The sequence below is a fragment of the Suncus etruscus genome, chromosome 20 (assembly GCF_024139225.1).
Source record: "Suncus etruscus isolate mSunEtr1 chromosome 20, mSunEtr1.pri.cur, whole genome shotgun sequence".
NCBI classification, from domain to species: domain Eukaryota; kingdom Metazoa; phylum Chordata; class Mammalia; order Eulipotyphla; family Soricidae; genus Suncus; species Suncus etruscus.
The window spans coordinates 22,287,373-22,306,593 of NC_064867.1; the positions used below are offsets into that span (position 1 = coordinate 22,287,373).

General features: G+C 40.6%; 2 protein-coding genes across 3 annotated transcripts in view; one reads left to right on the top strand and one right to left on the bottom strand.

Annotated features, from left to right (window-relative positions):
* LOC125998215 (myosin IC heavy chain-like) overlaps positions 1-5,891 on the bottom strand; it is a 31,535-nt gene extending 25,644 nt beyond the window's left edge. Inside the window, exon 1 of the mRNA XM_049766481.1 lies at positions 5,112-5,891. Within this exon, the coding sequence (XP_049622438.1) occupies positions 5,112-5,891 (780 nt within the window). The remainder of the gene's footprint in view (positions 1-5,111) is intronic.
* The window catches only part of SATB1 (SATB homeobox 1), a 1,007,816-nt gene that overhangs the window by 895,316 nt on the left and 93,279 nt on the right, over positions 1-19,221 (top strand). The gene's annotated exons all lie outside the window — the stretch shown is intronic.

The window sequence follows — 19,221 nt, forward strand, 5'->3', positions numbered from 1 at the left end:
AACTCTTCATCAGCTTTACATCTCCAGTTCTGAATGAAGTGTCTGACATCTAATAGGTACCCGACTAAAAAAAACTGGACAAAACACATGGACGAATACTACTAAGAACCTTTTTTAAGTCGGTGTAACCAAGAAAAGATTGTGACTTTAAAAATAAGGGAAGTAACTTACAAGAGCAAATTTCAAATGTTGATAACAATCTTGACATTGCCTGATAATAATTCCCTTTGACAGTTCCCTTTCCAGGAAAACAACTCTTGAGAACATAAAATGTCTATAATATTAGCAAATCTATAGACGGTTGTTTACGATTGACAATGCCTCAGTTTGGGAGGCAAGAGAGAAATTACAATCCAGAGCTGCAATCAAAAAGAGTAGATGGTGAAAAAACTCACTTGTCTCCCTTTAAGGGGATACCCTAAGGGAACACTTGAGTCACCAAGTAACAGGGAAGGATCACTTATCTAGATGCTATCATGTGACCAGAGTTATAACTGGACCAGTGCACTTCAGTTACTTTCTTTGGGAACACTGTTCCTATGCTATCTGGTCCCATTGTGAGGGCTCTATGGATCTGTGCAACTTGTATGATCCATACTTTGTGAACCTAAAGACATTTGTCACTGCTGGATATACCATTTAAAATACCAGAATGAAAAGAAGGGCCTGTTTTGCTTCTCCAGAGCCACATGAAATATTCAGCCTATCCCAAATACCTGTAACTGGGAATAAGAAGACAGTGGACAACTCAACTGTCTGCAGTGAAGTCATGATGTAACCAAGTCACAAGTAATTTTGCCCACGGGAGCCCACTGAATATGGGAGCTGTTTGGTATGCTAAGATGACATAGCTCATCCTTACAAAAAAGATTTGCTCTGTCTTGCTGCAAGTAGCAGAACTAAGAAAATTGCCTGCAAGTTTCAGGAAGTGCAATTCTGTGCAACTTAAGAATAAAATCTAATAAACTGTAGGACGGTAGAATGAACTACTCAGAACATTATTCATTCATTCACATACATATATTATTAAACTTTATTTTGTAGATAGAATATTCCTGCCCTTAAGAACACAGTGATGAGTTCTTCTTCCTTTTAGGTATTTGCATTAGGGGGCCCCCAAAGGTTTCACTGGACAAATTAACATTAAAAGTATTTCCTAGGCCAGGGATTCTCAAGCAACATATAGCATGCAGGCCCATGGCCCTCCAAGGATATTTACCTGGCCAGCAGAGTGTTTTTGCCACTACTGCCTGTTCTGCTTAGCATCCCAGGTCTGCAGTGCACATGTGTGGGATGAGCATCACTCTCCAACTCCCTTCCTTCTCTGTTTTGGAAATCCTCTGTTTTGGGAGGGGGTCCTCCAACGACAGCCCACCAAAAACAGGTCCATAGGTCTCGTTAAAATTCTAGTAAGTGTGTTCATTTAACTTTACTTCTTAATTTTAAATATTGTATTTCTCACCATTTTTTATTCCAAAAGAAGATATGTGCAGTGTGCATAGGAATTTGTTTATATTCTTTTGAACTATAGTACAGTCCTCTAACACTCTGAGGAACAATGGCATATCCCCCTGTTTAAAAGTTTGAGGATCCCTGTTCTAAGCCTTCTAACCTAGAGCAGCTGTGAGTTTTCTCTGGTCTGAAATAGAAAAAAAAATATGATGCCTATTTCTCTCTACTATTCATTTTACTCAAACAATCTACTGATCCACTAAGATAATTTTTCTCGGGCCCGGAGAGATAGCACAGCGGCATTTGCCTTGCAAGCAGCCGATCCAGGACCAAAGGTGGTTGGTTCGAATCCCGGTGTCCCATATGGTCCCCCGTGCCTGCCAGGAGCTATTTCTGAGCAGACAGCCAGGAGTAACCCCTGAGCAATGCCGGGTGTGGCCCAAAAACCAAAAAAAAAAAAAAAAAGATAATTTTTCTCACAATGGGTAGGGGTGAGGGGTAGGTTTTGGCAACACCTGGCATAGGCTCTGATGACCTTGTAGCTAACTAAACCTAGACCCCAGCATGCAAAGCAAGCACTCCATCCCATTTTTTACATTTTGATGCCATTTACACTAGCATGTATGTTCCTTGAAGGTCAATTGATCTCATTCTATTCAATAAGCCACACACGCAGAGTTTTTGGGCCATACACAATGGCATTCAGGGATCACTTCTGGCTGTGCTCAGGAAACCATATGGGTTACTGAGGATTAAACCCAGGTCTGCTGTGTACAAGGCACCCTGCTCACTCTGGCTCCTGAGCAGGAATGTTATTATACAGTCTTCTATGAAAATAATCAGCTCTTGACACTAGTTATTAATCATTTGATATATTTTAGTTTTATTTTCTTTCAACCATTTAAGTAAGGTTTGAATTTGTTTTGTTCTCTTTTGGTTTTGGCCCAAACCCAGTGGTTTCTTCTGGTTCTACACTCAGAAAGCATTCGTGGCAGAGTTCCAGGGTCTGAAACAAGCTGACCGCTTGCAAAACAAGTACCCTACTCACTGTACTGTCTCTCTGGCCCCTAGATTTGAATTTGATTTTCAAACATCTAAATGCATATATGATTGCCTTAATAACTCTCAGGCAAATGTCTTTTTCTTAAAAAGAAAAAACAGGAAAGGCCTGTACTATTGAATTTGTGACCAATTACAATGTTTCATTACCATCTTAATTTGGTAATTATTTCATGTATTTGTGAATACTATGTGCACAGGGTAAGGCTTACATAAAGGCTGATCAAGATTTGGTTATTTAATGCATTATGACAAAGATTACATAATTTTGCACTATAAGACAGACTGAACTCTCTGTACAAGACTACTGTAGGAGCAAGTGAAAGAAGGGGGAGAGAAAATTCAAAAGGTCAGGGCAAAATGTTCCCTTGATTTTAGGCAGGAAAGCATATCTCACCTAAAATTCTGGGCCAAGGTGGTAAATTGGAAAGTATATAAATATTTAAGAGTGCAGGAGAGAGAAAAACATTTTTTTTTATTTCAATTTTTCTTAAGCCTCATTCCAGACTTCCAGAATTGGAGAATCAGCTGCCTGCTACAAGAAATTGGTAATAAGCAGTAATTAAAGACTGAGAATTTATTCTTTCCATTCCAAACCTGATGTCATTCCCAGATGGAGACGCTGGTCCTAGGTAGGTAATTTTGCATTTCGGTAAATTAAGGCAGAAGGGTTTGGTGCCTGCTAGGTCTGGCTGAGGCAGGAAGTGATTTAAAAAGACAAACTTGTGTTTGACTACATTTTGCCCATAGCCACCACATATCTTTTGGCTTTCCTTTACAGCACCAGAAGCTGAGGGGAGTGGGGTCCTGGTATATTAAATATGAAGGGTTCTCAGTTCCTTAAAAGACGATTGCTAAAGTTTCATGTTCTTCTGAAATGCCTCTAGATAAAATGACAATCAACTGAAAAAGACGGATAAATTCCAGCGAATGCAGTATCTATTGACAAGAAAGAAACAGCACAGGAGAAGAGCAGCATGAATACAAGCGCTCCTCTCCTTTATTTAGAAGAACTCTATAAAAATATAGCAGTCTATGTGCTTATTACCAGGGCACAAAAGTAGAATCAAGCACCGTGGAAAAGATAAAATAAGACTGCACGGGTATCAGGATTTTCCCTGCGTGCTTTATTCATAGACATCTGACAGAACAGGACCTCGCAGGGCTTTGAGGAAAAACTGAATTCTCAGCCCACAGAGTCACTTTCCAGGAACTTCGCTCCAAACAGTGCTCAGCGCCGGGGCGGGAAGGAGAGGTTAGCAATTTCCCTCCGGCTTCCATGGATGCCTCCTCTCTAAATACAATTATTTATGGGGACTTAATGAGAGAGCAAGCCTCCAGTGAAAGGAGCTCAAGAAAGTGCAGCTTCTAAAAATACAGAGGCGGCTCTGGAGTCCTTATTGTGGTGAAATGACATTTGCAATTCCTGCCCTGAACCCAACCACACACACACACACACACACACACACACACACACACACACACACACACACATACACACACACTCACACTCACACTCACACACACACACACGACTGTGTTGTGTTTTTTATTTTTCTTTCTGCAATCCACCTAACTTTGTGTAAACACAGTCGTCATTTTCACAGTCACAACCAATGCAAATATTTCCAAAGACGACGAAACACAAAAAGACCTCTTAGTATCTACCCAACTAGGGGGTACAGGAGGGGCTTTGCGTAAAAGAGGGACATGGGGACAGAGGAACAAGACTGGGCAGATGGAGATTCTGTTTCCCATAGGCTGGATTCCTGAACCTCTAGATAGCCAGATCTTTGCGGAGGTATTTTTTTGGGGGGGGGTTCAGTCCCCCCTTGTGGAATGTCCCCTGGTTCCTTCACCTCCTCTATGTAGACCCCTATGTCCTGAAGTCTTCATGTGTCCACTTTGCTTCCAGTGTTTTGGAGAGGAGAGACCTCAGACTATGTTCACCCTCAGCAGGTTCAACAGAAAGTGCAGAAGCAGCCTTTGGTGGCTGATCACACGCAAAACAAATGCAGCCGGCCAGAGGCGCTGCTCAGGGGGGTGTTTGCACCCCAGAACCATTCATTCCTCCCTCCCGCCGCCACATGCGCCCCAGTTGGGGGCGCAGCGGTCCTGGAAGGGAAGCTCCCAGGACCAAAGGTGGGGTGAAGGCAGACAGATGGACAGCATGGAGGCTGGGAGCGCAGGCGAAAGAGGCCCTGGAGAGGATAAAAATCATATAATCTCCCCTCAAACCTGGGCGAGAAGACTTGACTTACATGCTCCTAGTGGGTGGGGAGCGGTGCACCCCACGCACGCAGGGTTTGGGGAGGGTGGTGGTGGTGGTGGTGGCGCGTCGGGGCCTCTCACCTGACTTCCTCCTCCAGAAACACAACAATCGCCCCCTCAAAAAAAAAAAAAAAAAAAAACAAAAAACACACCCCGCTAAACACCCACCAACAAGAGGAGGAAGCCGCAGGCGGCGAGAAGAGAGGAGAGGAGAGGAGGGGTGCGCGATAAGTGGGGGTCCCTCTTGGAGAGGTGAGGGGGGCAGGGTTGGGAACGGCTGGTGGGCTCTGAGAACCCCCAAAATATACTCCCTAGGCGCCCATACTTACCCCCGGAGGCTGCTGCGGATCCTGCCAGGAGTCTGTGCCCACCGGTGCGCGCCCCTCGCCAGCCCCAGGCACCCCCAAAGCGCGGCCCGTGGCTCCAAGAGGGAGCCTAGGAGCGGTGGTTCGGGCTCTGCTCGGGCTCGGGCCAGCCGTGCGCCCAGTGTCGCCTCGCCCGTGGCCGCCGCCGCTCCGCCACCAGGGGGAGAAGCAAAGCCGGGGAGGCGGGCAGGGCCCTAGCCGCCCCTCCGGCCAGCCGAGCGCCTCCCCGGGCTCTGCGATCGGTGGCCCAGGGTGCCAAGTCCCCCCGGGCGCTGCGCCCCGGTTGGATGCGCGCCCCGGGGTGGCTGGCCGCGGGCTCCCGCGAGGGGTACCCCGGCCGCTCCCGTGCGCCTCCAGACTGCGGGGCGCGGCGACCGTGGAGCCGGGGAGCCGAGAGCGAGCATGCCCGCCCCCTCCCCTGCTCCCCTCCCCCCTGAACATCTCCTCCCTCCACCCCCCTCCTGCACCTTCTCTTCCTTCCTCGGCCCCGCGCGCTCGCTCGCTCTCCTCTCGCTCTCTCGCTCGCTCCGGGCCTCTCTCGCTCGCTTCCTTCCAACGCCCACTTTCTGCACGCCGGGGGGAAAAAGGAGCCAAGTTGCAGCTCAAGTTGCCAATTGAACTTCCCCGGCAGCTGCAAGCAGCAGCTCCCGAGCCGCCGCCTTGCAAAAAAAAGTAAATCCGACACCCCGGGAGAAGTCGTTCCTGGCCCCGCACCCGCGACCGCGGCCACCCCTGCGCGCCCATGCCTGAGTGAGTTTTGGCTCCTGGGCCTGCCTGGCCCCCCTTACCCTCCTGGCTGTCATGGTGTTCTTTTTCTTCTTTTTTTCCCTTCCTATTGGCACCCAAACTTCTCCGGGCACCTCTTCTGGTCTGCTTGGGGAGGCTCCTCTTTCCCTCTCCAAGGGCGCACGGCTGGGGGCAAAGGGTCTCCAAACCCCTTTCTTTTTTGCGCGCATCCCCGGCGGGCAGGGGTGATAGATAGATGGATGAATGTATGTGGGCCTATAAGGTGAGTGAATGAATGCAGGACAGACAGACAGAAAGACAGCCGGCGTGTGGGACCCCCAAGATGCCATTCATTCTCTCGGGGTGTTGGGCAGGTTTCCCCAGCACACCTGCCTGGAAGCGCCTGGCTGAACCAACTCCTCTCCGAGTTATTTCCTCGGCGTGGCTGGCCCCTTTGGGCAGTGCAAAAGAAGGGGAAGTCGGAAAGAGAGAATGAATGCAGCTTTTTCTAGGAAAGAGAGAGACAGAGAGAAAGAGAGAGACCCCCTCCGTGCGCCCTGGATACCGGGTTGGCACTAGGGTGCCTGCCGTGCGGGGCGGCGGCAAAGGCTGGGGGAGTGGATGGAGATGGTACCCCGGTGGATCGCCCTGGAGCTCAGCATCCTTAGCCCGGTCCTTTCCACAGCATCTGTCCGTCTGTCCGTCCGCGCGCCCCTAGGGCGCGAGCGGCGGCGGAGACGGGCCCAGGAAGTTTGCGGCAACTTCTCCATCCCGGGTGCCGTGTCGGGCGCTCAAGTTGGAACCCGGACTTTGCCAGCCAGCTGCGGCGCGGCGCGTTTCGATCCGATCCTTCGCCCCGCTGTCGGCTTGGTGGGTCCCCGGAGCGGTTCTTTAAAGCCGGCAGGGATGGGGTGGAAAGTGGGGAGTCGATGCTGAACCCCAGGCCCAGACAGGCGCTGACCTCTTTGCAAGGGGTCTGTTTGGTACAAGTGTCTCCTCTGGGTCTCGCTTGCTTCCTTCCTCCGTCCCGACTCGAGCTTGATGGTTTTTTAATCTCCTGAGCGCCCCACTATTGCCAAGATTCGACTCGGGGTGTTGGGGTTTGGATTTGGGGCGATCAAACGCCCAAGAGGACTCTTGCAGGCAGGTGGGCAGGTTCTAGGGATTGTCATGCGCATGATGGGGCGATACACAGTGAATAGGACTTTGGGGTGACCCCCGAAGACGTGGTGAGGCTAAGGGGTTTGGGCTGGAGGTTTTGATTCAGACCTCCCAAGAGGGAGTTGCAAATTTCACTTCTAAGTGTCAACCACTGGGTCGCCTCTCAAAGTGCCCCTTTTGGCAACTTTGACCTCGGTGGCGCCTTTCCTTGGCCAACTTTCTCAGCTGCAGTCCGGATTTCCAGGCAAGTATTTTGACTTGGACGCTATATTGTTGTCAATATAGGGGAAATAGAACAGCAAGACGTATTAGGCTCCGCAGAGCAGCTTTTTGCTCAGGTATCTGGGGCCCCCTGCTTGCATCCTTGGAGGCCAGGACACCTGATAGTTCCTAGAGGACCTAGAGGGGTTAAGAGTAAGTAAAACGCTTGTGTCAGGTTTTGTCCCAGAGGCGCCCCGCGAATTCCAGCGTTTGTGTTGGTGATGGAGTAGCTTGTCTCCTTGAAACTTTATTGAAATATATGTATATATATACATATATACCCTATCTAAAGTGGATTTTTTTCCCTGAAATGTCAGGAATGTGAGATTTATTCCATAGTCAGAGGTGACTGCAAAAATAAAAAGTACTTAAAGAGGAGAGTAAGCTGGGTTGAGGTGTTTGCTCTAAAAATCCTTTAATCTGCTGTATGTTGCTAGTGCTATGATTTAGCAGCAGTCCTTTTATTTCTATTGCATATTATTTTAGTAGAACAGTAGTACATTCATATACTGGCTGCCCCAGTCTGCTGGCAAACATTAGCATTCAAGCTTACATTTTTGACAAATGTGCAGACAGGAATAGCATGAATAGGCATCTTAAATATTAACAACCTAAGCATCTGTTGTGAAACAAATTTAATATATTTACTCTGTTTTACTCACATTGTTAGAAAAGGTTATAATAAGTGCATAATTTCGACTTTAGTTAACAGAAGTAACTGGCTGAATCTTTCACTACCTCTCCAAGTGTTTAACACAATCACCACCATAAATACTTTAATTAACTTGGGTAGGCACATTATTAAATACACTTTAGACAATGTGTAGTCTATGTGAAATGTAACAGCAGAATATCCTATTTGTGCACATTTTAAATGACTATGCATTTCCTAAATATACCAAGAATGTTTATTCTTCATTTCCATTTGACACTTATTACTTTATTTTTTTCTAATGGTAACAATATTTTTAAATGTAGAGTTGTTTAGTCACTTGCAATACATAATCTGTAAACAGTACAAAGCGTTGTTAAATTTGAGTATGGCTACACAGACGCAAGATTATACAAGTGGAATAAAAATCACTGCTCAATTTTCTTTCTGAATAAATGAACACAACTGATGCAAAAGAATAAATAGGGATTTCCCTCCTAAAGTAGTCATGGCTTAAGATGTCTATGGGGCTGGAGGACTTGGGGAGAAGCAAGGGGAGGAGATAGAGAAAGGAGACTTAAAGAACTTCCAAAAGTCTGAATAGTTATTTACAGAATCAATGCATTCCTCATTTTCCCACAAGCTTAAATATGTAATAAATAATAGCTCTTTGTATATAAAAGTATTCGAAAGGAATGCCTTTTGTTTAGTTATTATAATAAATTAATATATTCTTTGCTTGATAATCTGCAAAAAAATAGCTCTTTTGTCTCGCAGCATCTTAAACAAGGACACCAACATGACTATTGGTTTATTTCTGCAAAAGTCTGTTGCCAGCTATATGAGCCTACGATTGAGTGAGATGTGCTAATCTAAGTGATGGCTGAGAAAGACTACATTCAATTAGCAAAGACAAATATGTAGAGATTTTCCATTACTTTTTGTGTGGATTGTAAATTAGGCCTAAAAGGTCAGGTGACGGGCACCTGTTTATCGTTATTCTAAAAGTCTTGGTTACAAACACTATGAAGCTAAACACAATATGGATATACAGCAGGGACCCTATAAAGCTCTTAATGGATTTTTATCTGCTCTGTATACTTCCAAAAGGGCCATATATAAATATGCCTTTTATTCAGATGCATCATTTCTTCAGTGTGTTTTGGATGAATCTTGTGTCAGTGCATGGAATTGATGAAGTCTATAAAATAAATGAATGTGACTGAATCACTCTTCAGACTATGTCTAGACACATAGCCCAATGCAAATATTCTGCCTTAACCCCCATTTATTTTGCAAGCCATTGATTATCAGAATTTGTTTATGATTTAAATAGAAACCTCCTCAATTTGCCTATTATACTTTTTTATCTGAGTTCCTATTTTAAATAATGCCATGAAGTATTTTGCTCATGACTGTTTAGGAGGAGAAAAATCGGTTGCCACATACTATCACAGTTCGTGATATATGTAAAATTGGAATAAAGCCACATTTTATCTGAATGCTGTTCTGAAGAGTCACTTGATCCTCAAACTTGCCACTTTTCTCAGGGGATTTTAGTGATGTTCCTGGCAGACATAAGGAGTGCTATTTGAGTTTTATGAGTGGTTTACCTTTAGATATTTTATAGAGCAGAATAAACATACATATCAAATAATCCTAAGCAGCACAGGGTTGAAGAAGATTATTAAAGGTGCCAGTTGCTTTTAATCAGCAAAGAGGAGGGTTTGGAGCACATTTGGCAGGTCAGATGATGAAATCTCAACATTTAAATATATTTTTTGTGTTTTTTTCAGTTTTGTTGAGTTTATGCTTATTATATTAGGTATTCATTTTTAGCATTTGTGATCAGATTACAGAACAGTCATTACTCTTGCTTTTCAAATTGATTTGGTTTCAAACTCCAAAACTCTAGGATGATTTTAACAAATTAGTTTACATTTTGACAGAGCAGAGTTAAGTTAATTAATAGATCAGGCACAAAAAAATCATCCACGGCAGGGTGTATTTTCTGGTAAAATGAAAGTTATGTTTCAGTGTGATGAGCATCAAGCTTCAGTAATCTGTTCCTCGTGTGGAATGAACACTTCCTACCTTGAGCTAGCAGGCACCTACTGTTTATTTACGCTGCATTAAACTGACAGCTTAGCAATCAGAGGAAAAATATTACTTACCTTCCTGAAGTAAATACCAGTTTATAGGTTAGTGCACGTATTTATATTCCTGTCACCACAAAATAACGGCCCTGTCTCCATTTTAATATCTACCTGTACATAATCTGGGGCTTCAGTCTCTTCCTGGTTTGGGGGCAGGGGGTCGAGAGAAGATCTTCTTATCATTTCCCAGTGGCAAAACTTTGAAGAAGATTATCATCTTCCCATTTCTGTCATGTGAGAACCAGTTGAAAGGCATGTTATGCAGCTTCGCTTTACATACCTCGACTCCAACATCAAAACTCCAAAAGAATCTGATGCCACTTAAAAGAGTCATCTTAGCGCAACCTCAGGACAAGTGCGTTCAAACGCATTCAAGTGTGTGTGCACTACATTCACTTTCTACCAAGTTCTAAATAGATTACTTAAGCTATTTGATGACTTAGATTATGACTCTGATTAAGTGGCTTTCCTTGCAAATCTTGATGGAGTGTTTCAGTTTTTAGTGGAGATCTGCTAGGATCTCCTAGGAGTACCAAGTGAGGCTCATTGATTCATACTGTTGGGCTTTCCTCTGAAAATATTCTTCCCCTTTATTTGTCTTGAAGAAATTTGTCTTCTTGTTTATCTGCCTACCTTAGGGCGGATTTTAGGGTTTTATAATTACAGGAGGATTCGTTTTCTTTTAAGCTAAAAAAGCCCCCCGCTTTTAATCTTGAAGACCTCTGAAAACATCAAAATACTATTCAAGTTGAATTTCAACACTCAAGATTAACTTAAGAAAATGTTTATCTTCAGTTAGGTTCTGTGGATAGTTCTTACATTTCCCATCTATGCAGATGTCAAGGCTTTCACATATTCCATTGACATTAGAGCAGAAAGTGGTCTTAATACAGCATATAAATCAAATCTGTTACATAGCCTCTTCTCCTTTACTAGACCAAAGAAAGTGACTACTATGGTAATTTATATATCATTCCTAAGTGCTATTCTCAATGGTAAGTCTATTTAAACTTTGTGTCTTCAAAGAGTGTGATCAACACATTAGCACACATTATTTAGTGCTTTTGAACTTGTGCCAATGGTACCTTTTGCTGTTTATTTTTTTAAAGTCTTTTTTAAGATCAGATATTTCATTTCAGAGTAAACAGATACAGATTGTGTGTATATATATTCAGGGTAGATTTAGTAGTGTAACATTTCTCTAGCATATTGGTCTAATTTTATTCTTTCAAGTTATTCTCCATCACTTCCACAGTTGTTGCTGTCTGAAGGTTTGTCATAGAAATCTAGTCACCACTTTCCATGGACTTTCAAGGTGCAATTCAGTTAACGCAGTGGTCTAGTTTTAGTGATCAGAGATTTAAAAATTAGTTAACTGGTACTCCTGCATTTCTGTCCTGAAAAGTTGACATTTGGTAGTGACGTGCCTCGCAATTTAAAAATAACCGGAGAGTTGGTTCAATGTCCAGCAAAGGAAACATCTTGCTGACTAAAAACATTGGAACTATGAAAAGTTTGATTACACTCATCACTCATTTTAGAGCCGAATTGCACAAAATTTTTTGTACCTTGGGGTGCAAGTTCCCCTAACTGATGCTGAATTGCTTGCAAAGGAAGCCAATGCCAGGTTGCACCTGGTTGAGTCCTCCTAGGATGTCCGTGGACCTGCATTGCTATTCCCCCCTCCACCTCGCTCCAGTACCCCACCCTCCCAGGTGTGCAGGAAGCGGAGGGCGTTGCATTGGGTGAAGTGGGTGGACTCTACCCAGAGCTGTGACCTGATTTGTGACGCACCCTCAGAACTGCAGTAATGGTCCAGCTGCTTCACAGGCAACTGGTAACCACCTCATTTGGGGATGCTCCTGCTTTGCTAGCAGAGTCAGGGAGAACTTCATCACTGTCACCTCATCAAGGACTACATTGAGAGCATTCTCCTGTAGGACTAGATTCAGAGGGTATCCTCGGGTAACCTCGACAATTTGGAGGGTAAGTGCTAGAAAAGTTCTTATTAGTTTTCTATGGGGACCCAGAGCTGCAACTGCACTGAGACACTGTCATTTATTGACCTGGGGAAATATCAGTGTTGCCTCCTCCCCACCCCTTTTAGCTATAGGTGATTTGGGACCAAAACCAACAAAAATTCTCATGCTGGCACTCTTCTTTATGCAATGAAATATGTTAGTAAGATCCCAGGAGAAATAGGAGAAATGGGATCATAAACCTTCTGTCCTTGAGATCCTTAAAGAAAGAAAAGGTAGTAATTCGCCTGTGAAGGAGAAATCTGTCGATGCATTTTTCCAAAAGCAACGCATAGTAGTAGGGTTGATTGCTAGAGATTTCTTTCTAGTTGTACTCAATATGCTGTTAAAAGCACATAAATGACAATTTGGCCTTTTGATGTTTACAGTGTTAAGGACTTCATGGTAAGAGCGGTTTTATGTTATAAATATTTTATTGTAATAATTATTATAAATAAAATAGAACCCGGAGTATGCAGATATCTTTTGAAATGGAGATAGTCTGGAATATAGCATATCCATAATTAGCTATTTGATGCTGAATGCAATTAAGTTGTCCTGTTTCAGTGAACCAGACAATGGAAGTCATTGGAGATTACCAATAGGCTCTGTGATTCTTGATATAGCAAATCATTCTTTCCTTGGAAACTATTTTATCATAAATGACTGAAGTACTAAATTCAAATGCTTGTAGTTTTGAATCTTAGAAAGAATTTATGGAATTGATGAACGAATCCAAGTGGTTCCCACTATATTTTTACCAACTGAAATGATGCTTAGATGTCATGGGTAATCCCTACACAGATTTCTCCAGGCTGAGAAAGCAAGAACAATACTTTAATAACTATGCTTTAAAAAAAAGTTCTTAGAGGTGGGCTTTTTTTAGGTGGTTTAAGAGAACTCAAGATCAATTTAGAACATTATCTTAAAAGTTAAAAAAATGACAGCCTTCGTTTGTATGGAGTCATTGTATTTTAATAATACTGTATGCTTATTAGTGTTATTAGAGCAGGAGACAGCTAATTACAGCCTTTTCTGAGACATGTTAACTGTATATTAACTAGTCATGTTAAAAAAAATGAATGATGTAGACGCTTACATACAAGCTGCTGCTTGCTAAACTCTTTTAAAATTACTCTGTTAGGGTCATATTTTTGGTCCAGAATCATCCAAATGTTTTTTGTTGAAAAAGTTCATTTGAAGACTTTTCACTAGAAAATGGGATTCCTTGGTGTGATTTTCTTTTCTTTGTAATCAGTATTGGCTTTATTACATTTGCCAGTGGCATTTGGAATGATTGCCCCTCAGCAATTTTAACTTTCCCATATAATGTTTTGAGATGTCTACATTTTCTTATTTTCTGATGACTTTGGCCAAGCGAAGTCATTAAAAGCTTACTGAATTGGGTTTGCACCTCTTTGTTCTTTTTTTGGAGTCACTTTGGCCACTGTTTCTTTAGTCAAGTTATGTTTACAATCCTCCAGAACCTGATAATTTAAGCTATATCTGATCAGAGCAGTAATTCTAAGACTGTCATGTTCCAAATCTCAGACTTGTGTTTTTGCTTTGACTAGTGGCATAACAGAACACTGGGGGATTGTAGAGGACTTGAGAGCCTGGCTTAGACACTTCTATTAAGTTGAATAACTTTCATATGTGGACCATAATAGTTCATAAGACAAATGTAGTATTCCCACTGTATGTAGTTCATAGATGAAGTTATAATTTGTTTCAACTAGCTAACAAACCACACACACAAAATTATGTAGAAGGTCTGTGTTATATAAAATGGGATCCACTTCTCAGCATTCTGTGCTGTGTGGAGTGAATGCTCATTAAAGATTTGCTAAATTAATAATAAAACAGTGAGTTTAGCTTGTGCTGATCATGATTTAATGGGAAAAGAGATTCCTCTCTCTAATTTTCTGTTTTTACTGGGGTTATCTGAACACTTAATCTATACAGGCCCCAGTTATGTTTTCTGGATAATTGAATGTTTTTCTTCTCTGACTGTATGCTCTGTCATTTTTCGAATGCCGCCTGGATTCTGTTCTACCCTCATTGTCTGACCTCCATGATTAGTTGAAACATCTCTTTTGAGGTTCTTGGTCCCCTGGTATTTGGCTGTGATAACAGACTAGATGGGAGACAACAAGGACTGTCCCCCTGAGGTCCTTGTAGTTAGGCTCTGACAATGGTCTTTCTGATATTAATAGTCTTTCTGATAATCAAGTTTCCAAGATTCTTTGGTCTAGTGGTCCAAGACTGATTGACCTTCACCTGTCCTTTACTACATTTATTTTTTTCAGGATCTCATTGAACAAATACCAAAAATACAATTTTATGAATTCATTCATTTTTTGGTAGCTATGTATGTAGTCTTAAAAATTGTTTGTAGATTTAATTTACTTATATTAATGAAGAGTCCTTAAGATTAAAAAGCAACATTTCAATAGTGTTGTTAAACTGCACCAAAAACCCTCTGGAAGGTTCTAGGGCATTATATGAAAGTTAGCTCAAACAAAAAAGGCACTCTTCCTTTAAAGATTTTATTTCCTTTTAAAACCATGCAAAGGGCTATTTGCAAGGCAGGCCTGTTTAGTTCAAAGAAGGAAAGTACTCTTAAGTGGTATACTGCTGTGTGACCTATTACATTATTGTGCACACTCTGTCTCTTTAAAAACAGTCTCCTCTATTTGCCCTATTAATTGTTGATATGTTGCCATCCACGAGACAAAAATTAGAGCTGTAATTAAATAATCATGTGATGCTCCTTAGTGCCAGTGAGAGCAAACTCATTTTTCCAGGCCCTGATGGTCACTGATTATTGTATTACTACTGGCTTGCTTTATTTTTTTTAATCATTCTCTATGTGTAGATTACCTAACCACTGTCCTTCTTTTCAAAATTAAAGAAAGTAGAGAACATTCAGCCAGTTAATTGGCTAGTGGTCCACAGGGATGTAAGGTAGACATACCTTATTTTGCTTTTGGTCACCTGGTAAGTTCTTTGGGGAGCCTACATCAGTGGTGTGGTTGCCTGCCATTTAATTTACACTGGTGTTTTGGCTGAGATGGAGGCATATGGGGAATGCCAGGAGAATTACAAAAGGAGCTGGGTATTAAAATTCAGAAATGATTAAAATTGAAATAAAAGGATGCTGCTTCTTTGCCAGGGCTCTGGCAGTCATAATGACACATTGAGATTAGTTTCCACCTTCATCTTTTTCTTCTTTCTCATTTCCTCTTGTTTATTGTTGACACATTTTCCTTATGTCTGTCTCCCTTCTCTGTATCTTTCTGCAATGTTATGCATTCCTACTCCCCTCCTTTATCCTTAAGCATGGAGAAGCCTACTTAACCTTATTATAACAATAACAGAATAGATTATTAATATTTAATATGCACATGATTAAAATTTCCCTCCTTTAAACATAGGTCAGCTGTATTATTATTAACTGGCATGTAATTTTTCGTTTAAAGTATTCTTATTCTGCCCTTGCTGTTTCTGAAATGTAGTCTACTTTAGTAGTGATTTAATACATACATAATGTTTAGAAAACTGTGGCCGGCTAGTGAGAAAAGAACTTACCAGTCATGGATAATCAATTATGCATGAATTCAAATGAAACAGATGGAATCTGGTGAGTTAAAGTTTCTTTTTTGCCGTGGTGGGTTTTTTCCCCCTTCTTTTCATTTGTTTGTTTGACACCTGTCTTTTAGATATAGATAAACATTTGATGCAGCAAGCACAAAAAATTTCTTGTATCTGTATAGTCTCTTTATAAAGTGAATTTGATTTTATAATTCAATTTAAGGGCAGTGAACTTTTTCTGTGATCTTCTATCTAAAGGATCAGATTCTCTTTCTCTTATAGATATGGAACCTGATCTTCACTTAGAAATCATCAGTCAGGTCAATAATAAAGAAAGAAGACTCAATGTCATTTCTCAACCTTTTATCCACTATTTTCCCCACCATGTTATTTATCTGTCTTTTGTGGAAGTTGCTTAATAGCGGAGTTGGTATATCATCTCTGGATTTTAAAGAATATTTGATAAAATCTATAGTATCTTCAGATTATATATAATATTCTTGGGTGGCATGAAAATAGTATCTGTAAACATGCACTAAGTTGTGCAATATGTATATCATATAAAATGTACTCATACTTGGATATTAGCCAAAAAATTGGATTTCCCAAATCTGTTGTGAATCCCCCAAGATTTGGTTTTTATCCAAAACAGCGGCATATGCCAGCTGCAAAAAAAAAAAAAATGCCTTTGCACTTGCTTACAGTGTTGTAATTCTTGGTGACAGACCCCTTTGTGAAAAGTGAACTAAAAGAAAAAGGAATCAAACAAATCTTTATTTATGAACAGGCATGTTACCTCAAGGAAGGATAAGAAATTTAATTTTCATTAACTATAATGTGATCTGTAGTGTTCTATTTCCAGCTGTCCAAGTATTATACCAGTAGGTTTTGTCCATCTGTAAAGCAATGCAGTCTTAAAACAGTTATAAGCTGGTCCCCATCAAGTTTTTTTTTTTATAAATTTTCTGTTTGTTTCTTTCCCAAGTATATATATAAAATACAAGTGAAAATAGGCTTTGCAGGATAAATAAAAATAAATGATTAAAAAATAGCCTCAAGGCTCACTAGTTCTGTTTTTAAAGTTATAGTGTAGCATTATTTATCAACTTTTTCCATCATATCAGCTGGAAATTTGCATATATATTTATAGTTCATGCTAGTTATCTAATGAATTACATTCTACAATAAGTACTAATACAGAAAGAGGCACCAGCAAAAGGATCTGCTCAAGCTAAACTATATTGTGAAACTAAGCTTTTAAGTATTTGTATATACGCTTTAATATATGTGAAATATATAATTCAAATTTGACTTTTTATTCATATTCCTTACTCATGCTTCAATAAACCACGGATATATAGTATGAAGCTCAGTTTGATTTCATTTATATCGAACTTCCAATTCATTAAAATTCATCCTAATGTAAAAAGCATCCCTAATATAGGATCTATAGAATAGGTAAATAGGAAAACTTAGATGACAGGAGACAGAGTATAAGACATATTATAGTAAAGGGGATTATAAATTTCTGTCTGCAGAAGTAAATCATTTTAATTACTATTTAGTGACTGATAAAAATGTTTTTTTGTACTTCTACAAAAAATTACATTCTTTTATTAAAAATAGAATCTAAAGTTTCATATAGAAGGCTTCTAAATTAACTATATATATATCCAATCTATGGTATTTATTTAAGATTTATTGCATGTATGCGCCTTACCTTCTAAGCCCTGGCTAATTGGGAAGGTTTACTATTTGATGAGTATAGTTCATCTTTAGTCACTTGGAAACATTCAAAAAATAATTTTTCATGTGTTACAGTTATATTTGGTTTTTGCTATAAGAATAAAGTCAGGAGAAAACCATTTTTCTTGCATCAGAAGCTTTCAAATTACCTACTTTGGGTGGGATCTCAGTCTCTAATTACCAGTCCATGTTAATTATCCTTGGGTCAGGTATTCATCATATGAATTAATTACCTAACATAGAGTGGACTGTGTCTACTCTTAGATAAAAACAAAACAAACAAACAAACAAAAAAAAACCCACAAGAATTGGAAGATTGCTGGTCAGGAAGGATTAGCTGTTGTATTTATATTGTTTTTTCCTGCTTAGCATGATATTTTCATGGTCATACGAATTCCAACCTAAGAAATAGGCGAAAAATACTTTTTCCTCTAGTTTTCTTGGTTAAAAAGTTTTTATTGGTGTAAAGTACTGAACAAAAAATATGCCATTTGGACAATTTGTAGTGTACAATTCAAGACATTAATTACATTGCACTATTGTACAAGCATCACCATAATCAGCTTCCAAATCTTTCCATCATCCCAAATAGAATGCGCTTCAGTCTTGAATTAAACTTCTTTGCTTCAAGAAATTTTAAGCATTATAGCAGTATTATTTAATCACTGGCCAGATGTGATGCAGATGTTTCTGGTGGTGCTTTACCCTCTCCATGGGCAATATTTGTCTAGGCCTTGTGATAATCAATGGGTATATAGCGATGCAGCATTAGATATTGACTTTGGCTGAATGGTCCAGAATAGGACTTCAGTCCTTTGTAACTTCACCCTCTTTTAAGTTAAGGTGGGAAACATGAGCAATGAAATTTGCATTTCTAACAGTTTATTTGATATGCCTTGACACAGCTACAGGTTGATGTAGAACAACATTATTTGATTTAATTGAAATTAAAAAAATAACAACCCTGAGTGGATGTGGAACACCTGTAGGTGTGGAACCCTATGTTTACTACTCAGGACAGCAAAGTTAAGTTTAAGAAAGAAGATGAGCTTTCTGGCATTTCTTAAGACTACTGCAGTGTATATGGGGCTCCGCCCTGCCACTGATTCTTTGGCATAGATAATACAAATACTTGAGTGCAGCACTTTAATCTGGAAATGACTTGAACCATCTGAGAAGAACCCCACTTCGAGTTGAAAATTTCTGGGAATAAAATCATGCTTAACTATGTTGAGAAAAATTAGAGGAAACCCGGATGGTTCTGGCTCCAGTAAATAATAGACTGGCTTTAGAAGTGTACTTCCATGTGTAATTTTGTGGTTAGTTGCTTATGTCTGTGATGATAAATCATATACCTGCACAGGATTTCTGGCACCCCAGTAAATCTCAAGCAAGGGCCCAAATGCTAATTTATCATGGTTCCTCAAATAGCATACCTTTAGTCACCAAATCAATGATCTAATAGCTTTTTCCTCATTTCTTTTTTGTTTGTTTGAAACAAGTGGTTTGCCTGCATACACATTCCTAAAATTTTGGGCTACTGCTGCTTTTAAGATCTGCCCTTGCTTTTTCAAGAGAGCCAAGATTGGGCTAAAAGCATTGCCCCAGGATATCCTCCAGGTATTTGATTTCCTATCTCCAAAGCATTCCCTAACCACTGGATATCAAGGGTAGTCTTTACTTTGGAATTACCATGGAAACTTGAAAAACAATCAAATGCCTGGCTCCCACTGTTGATTGCTCTGATTTAATTGAAATCA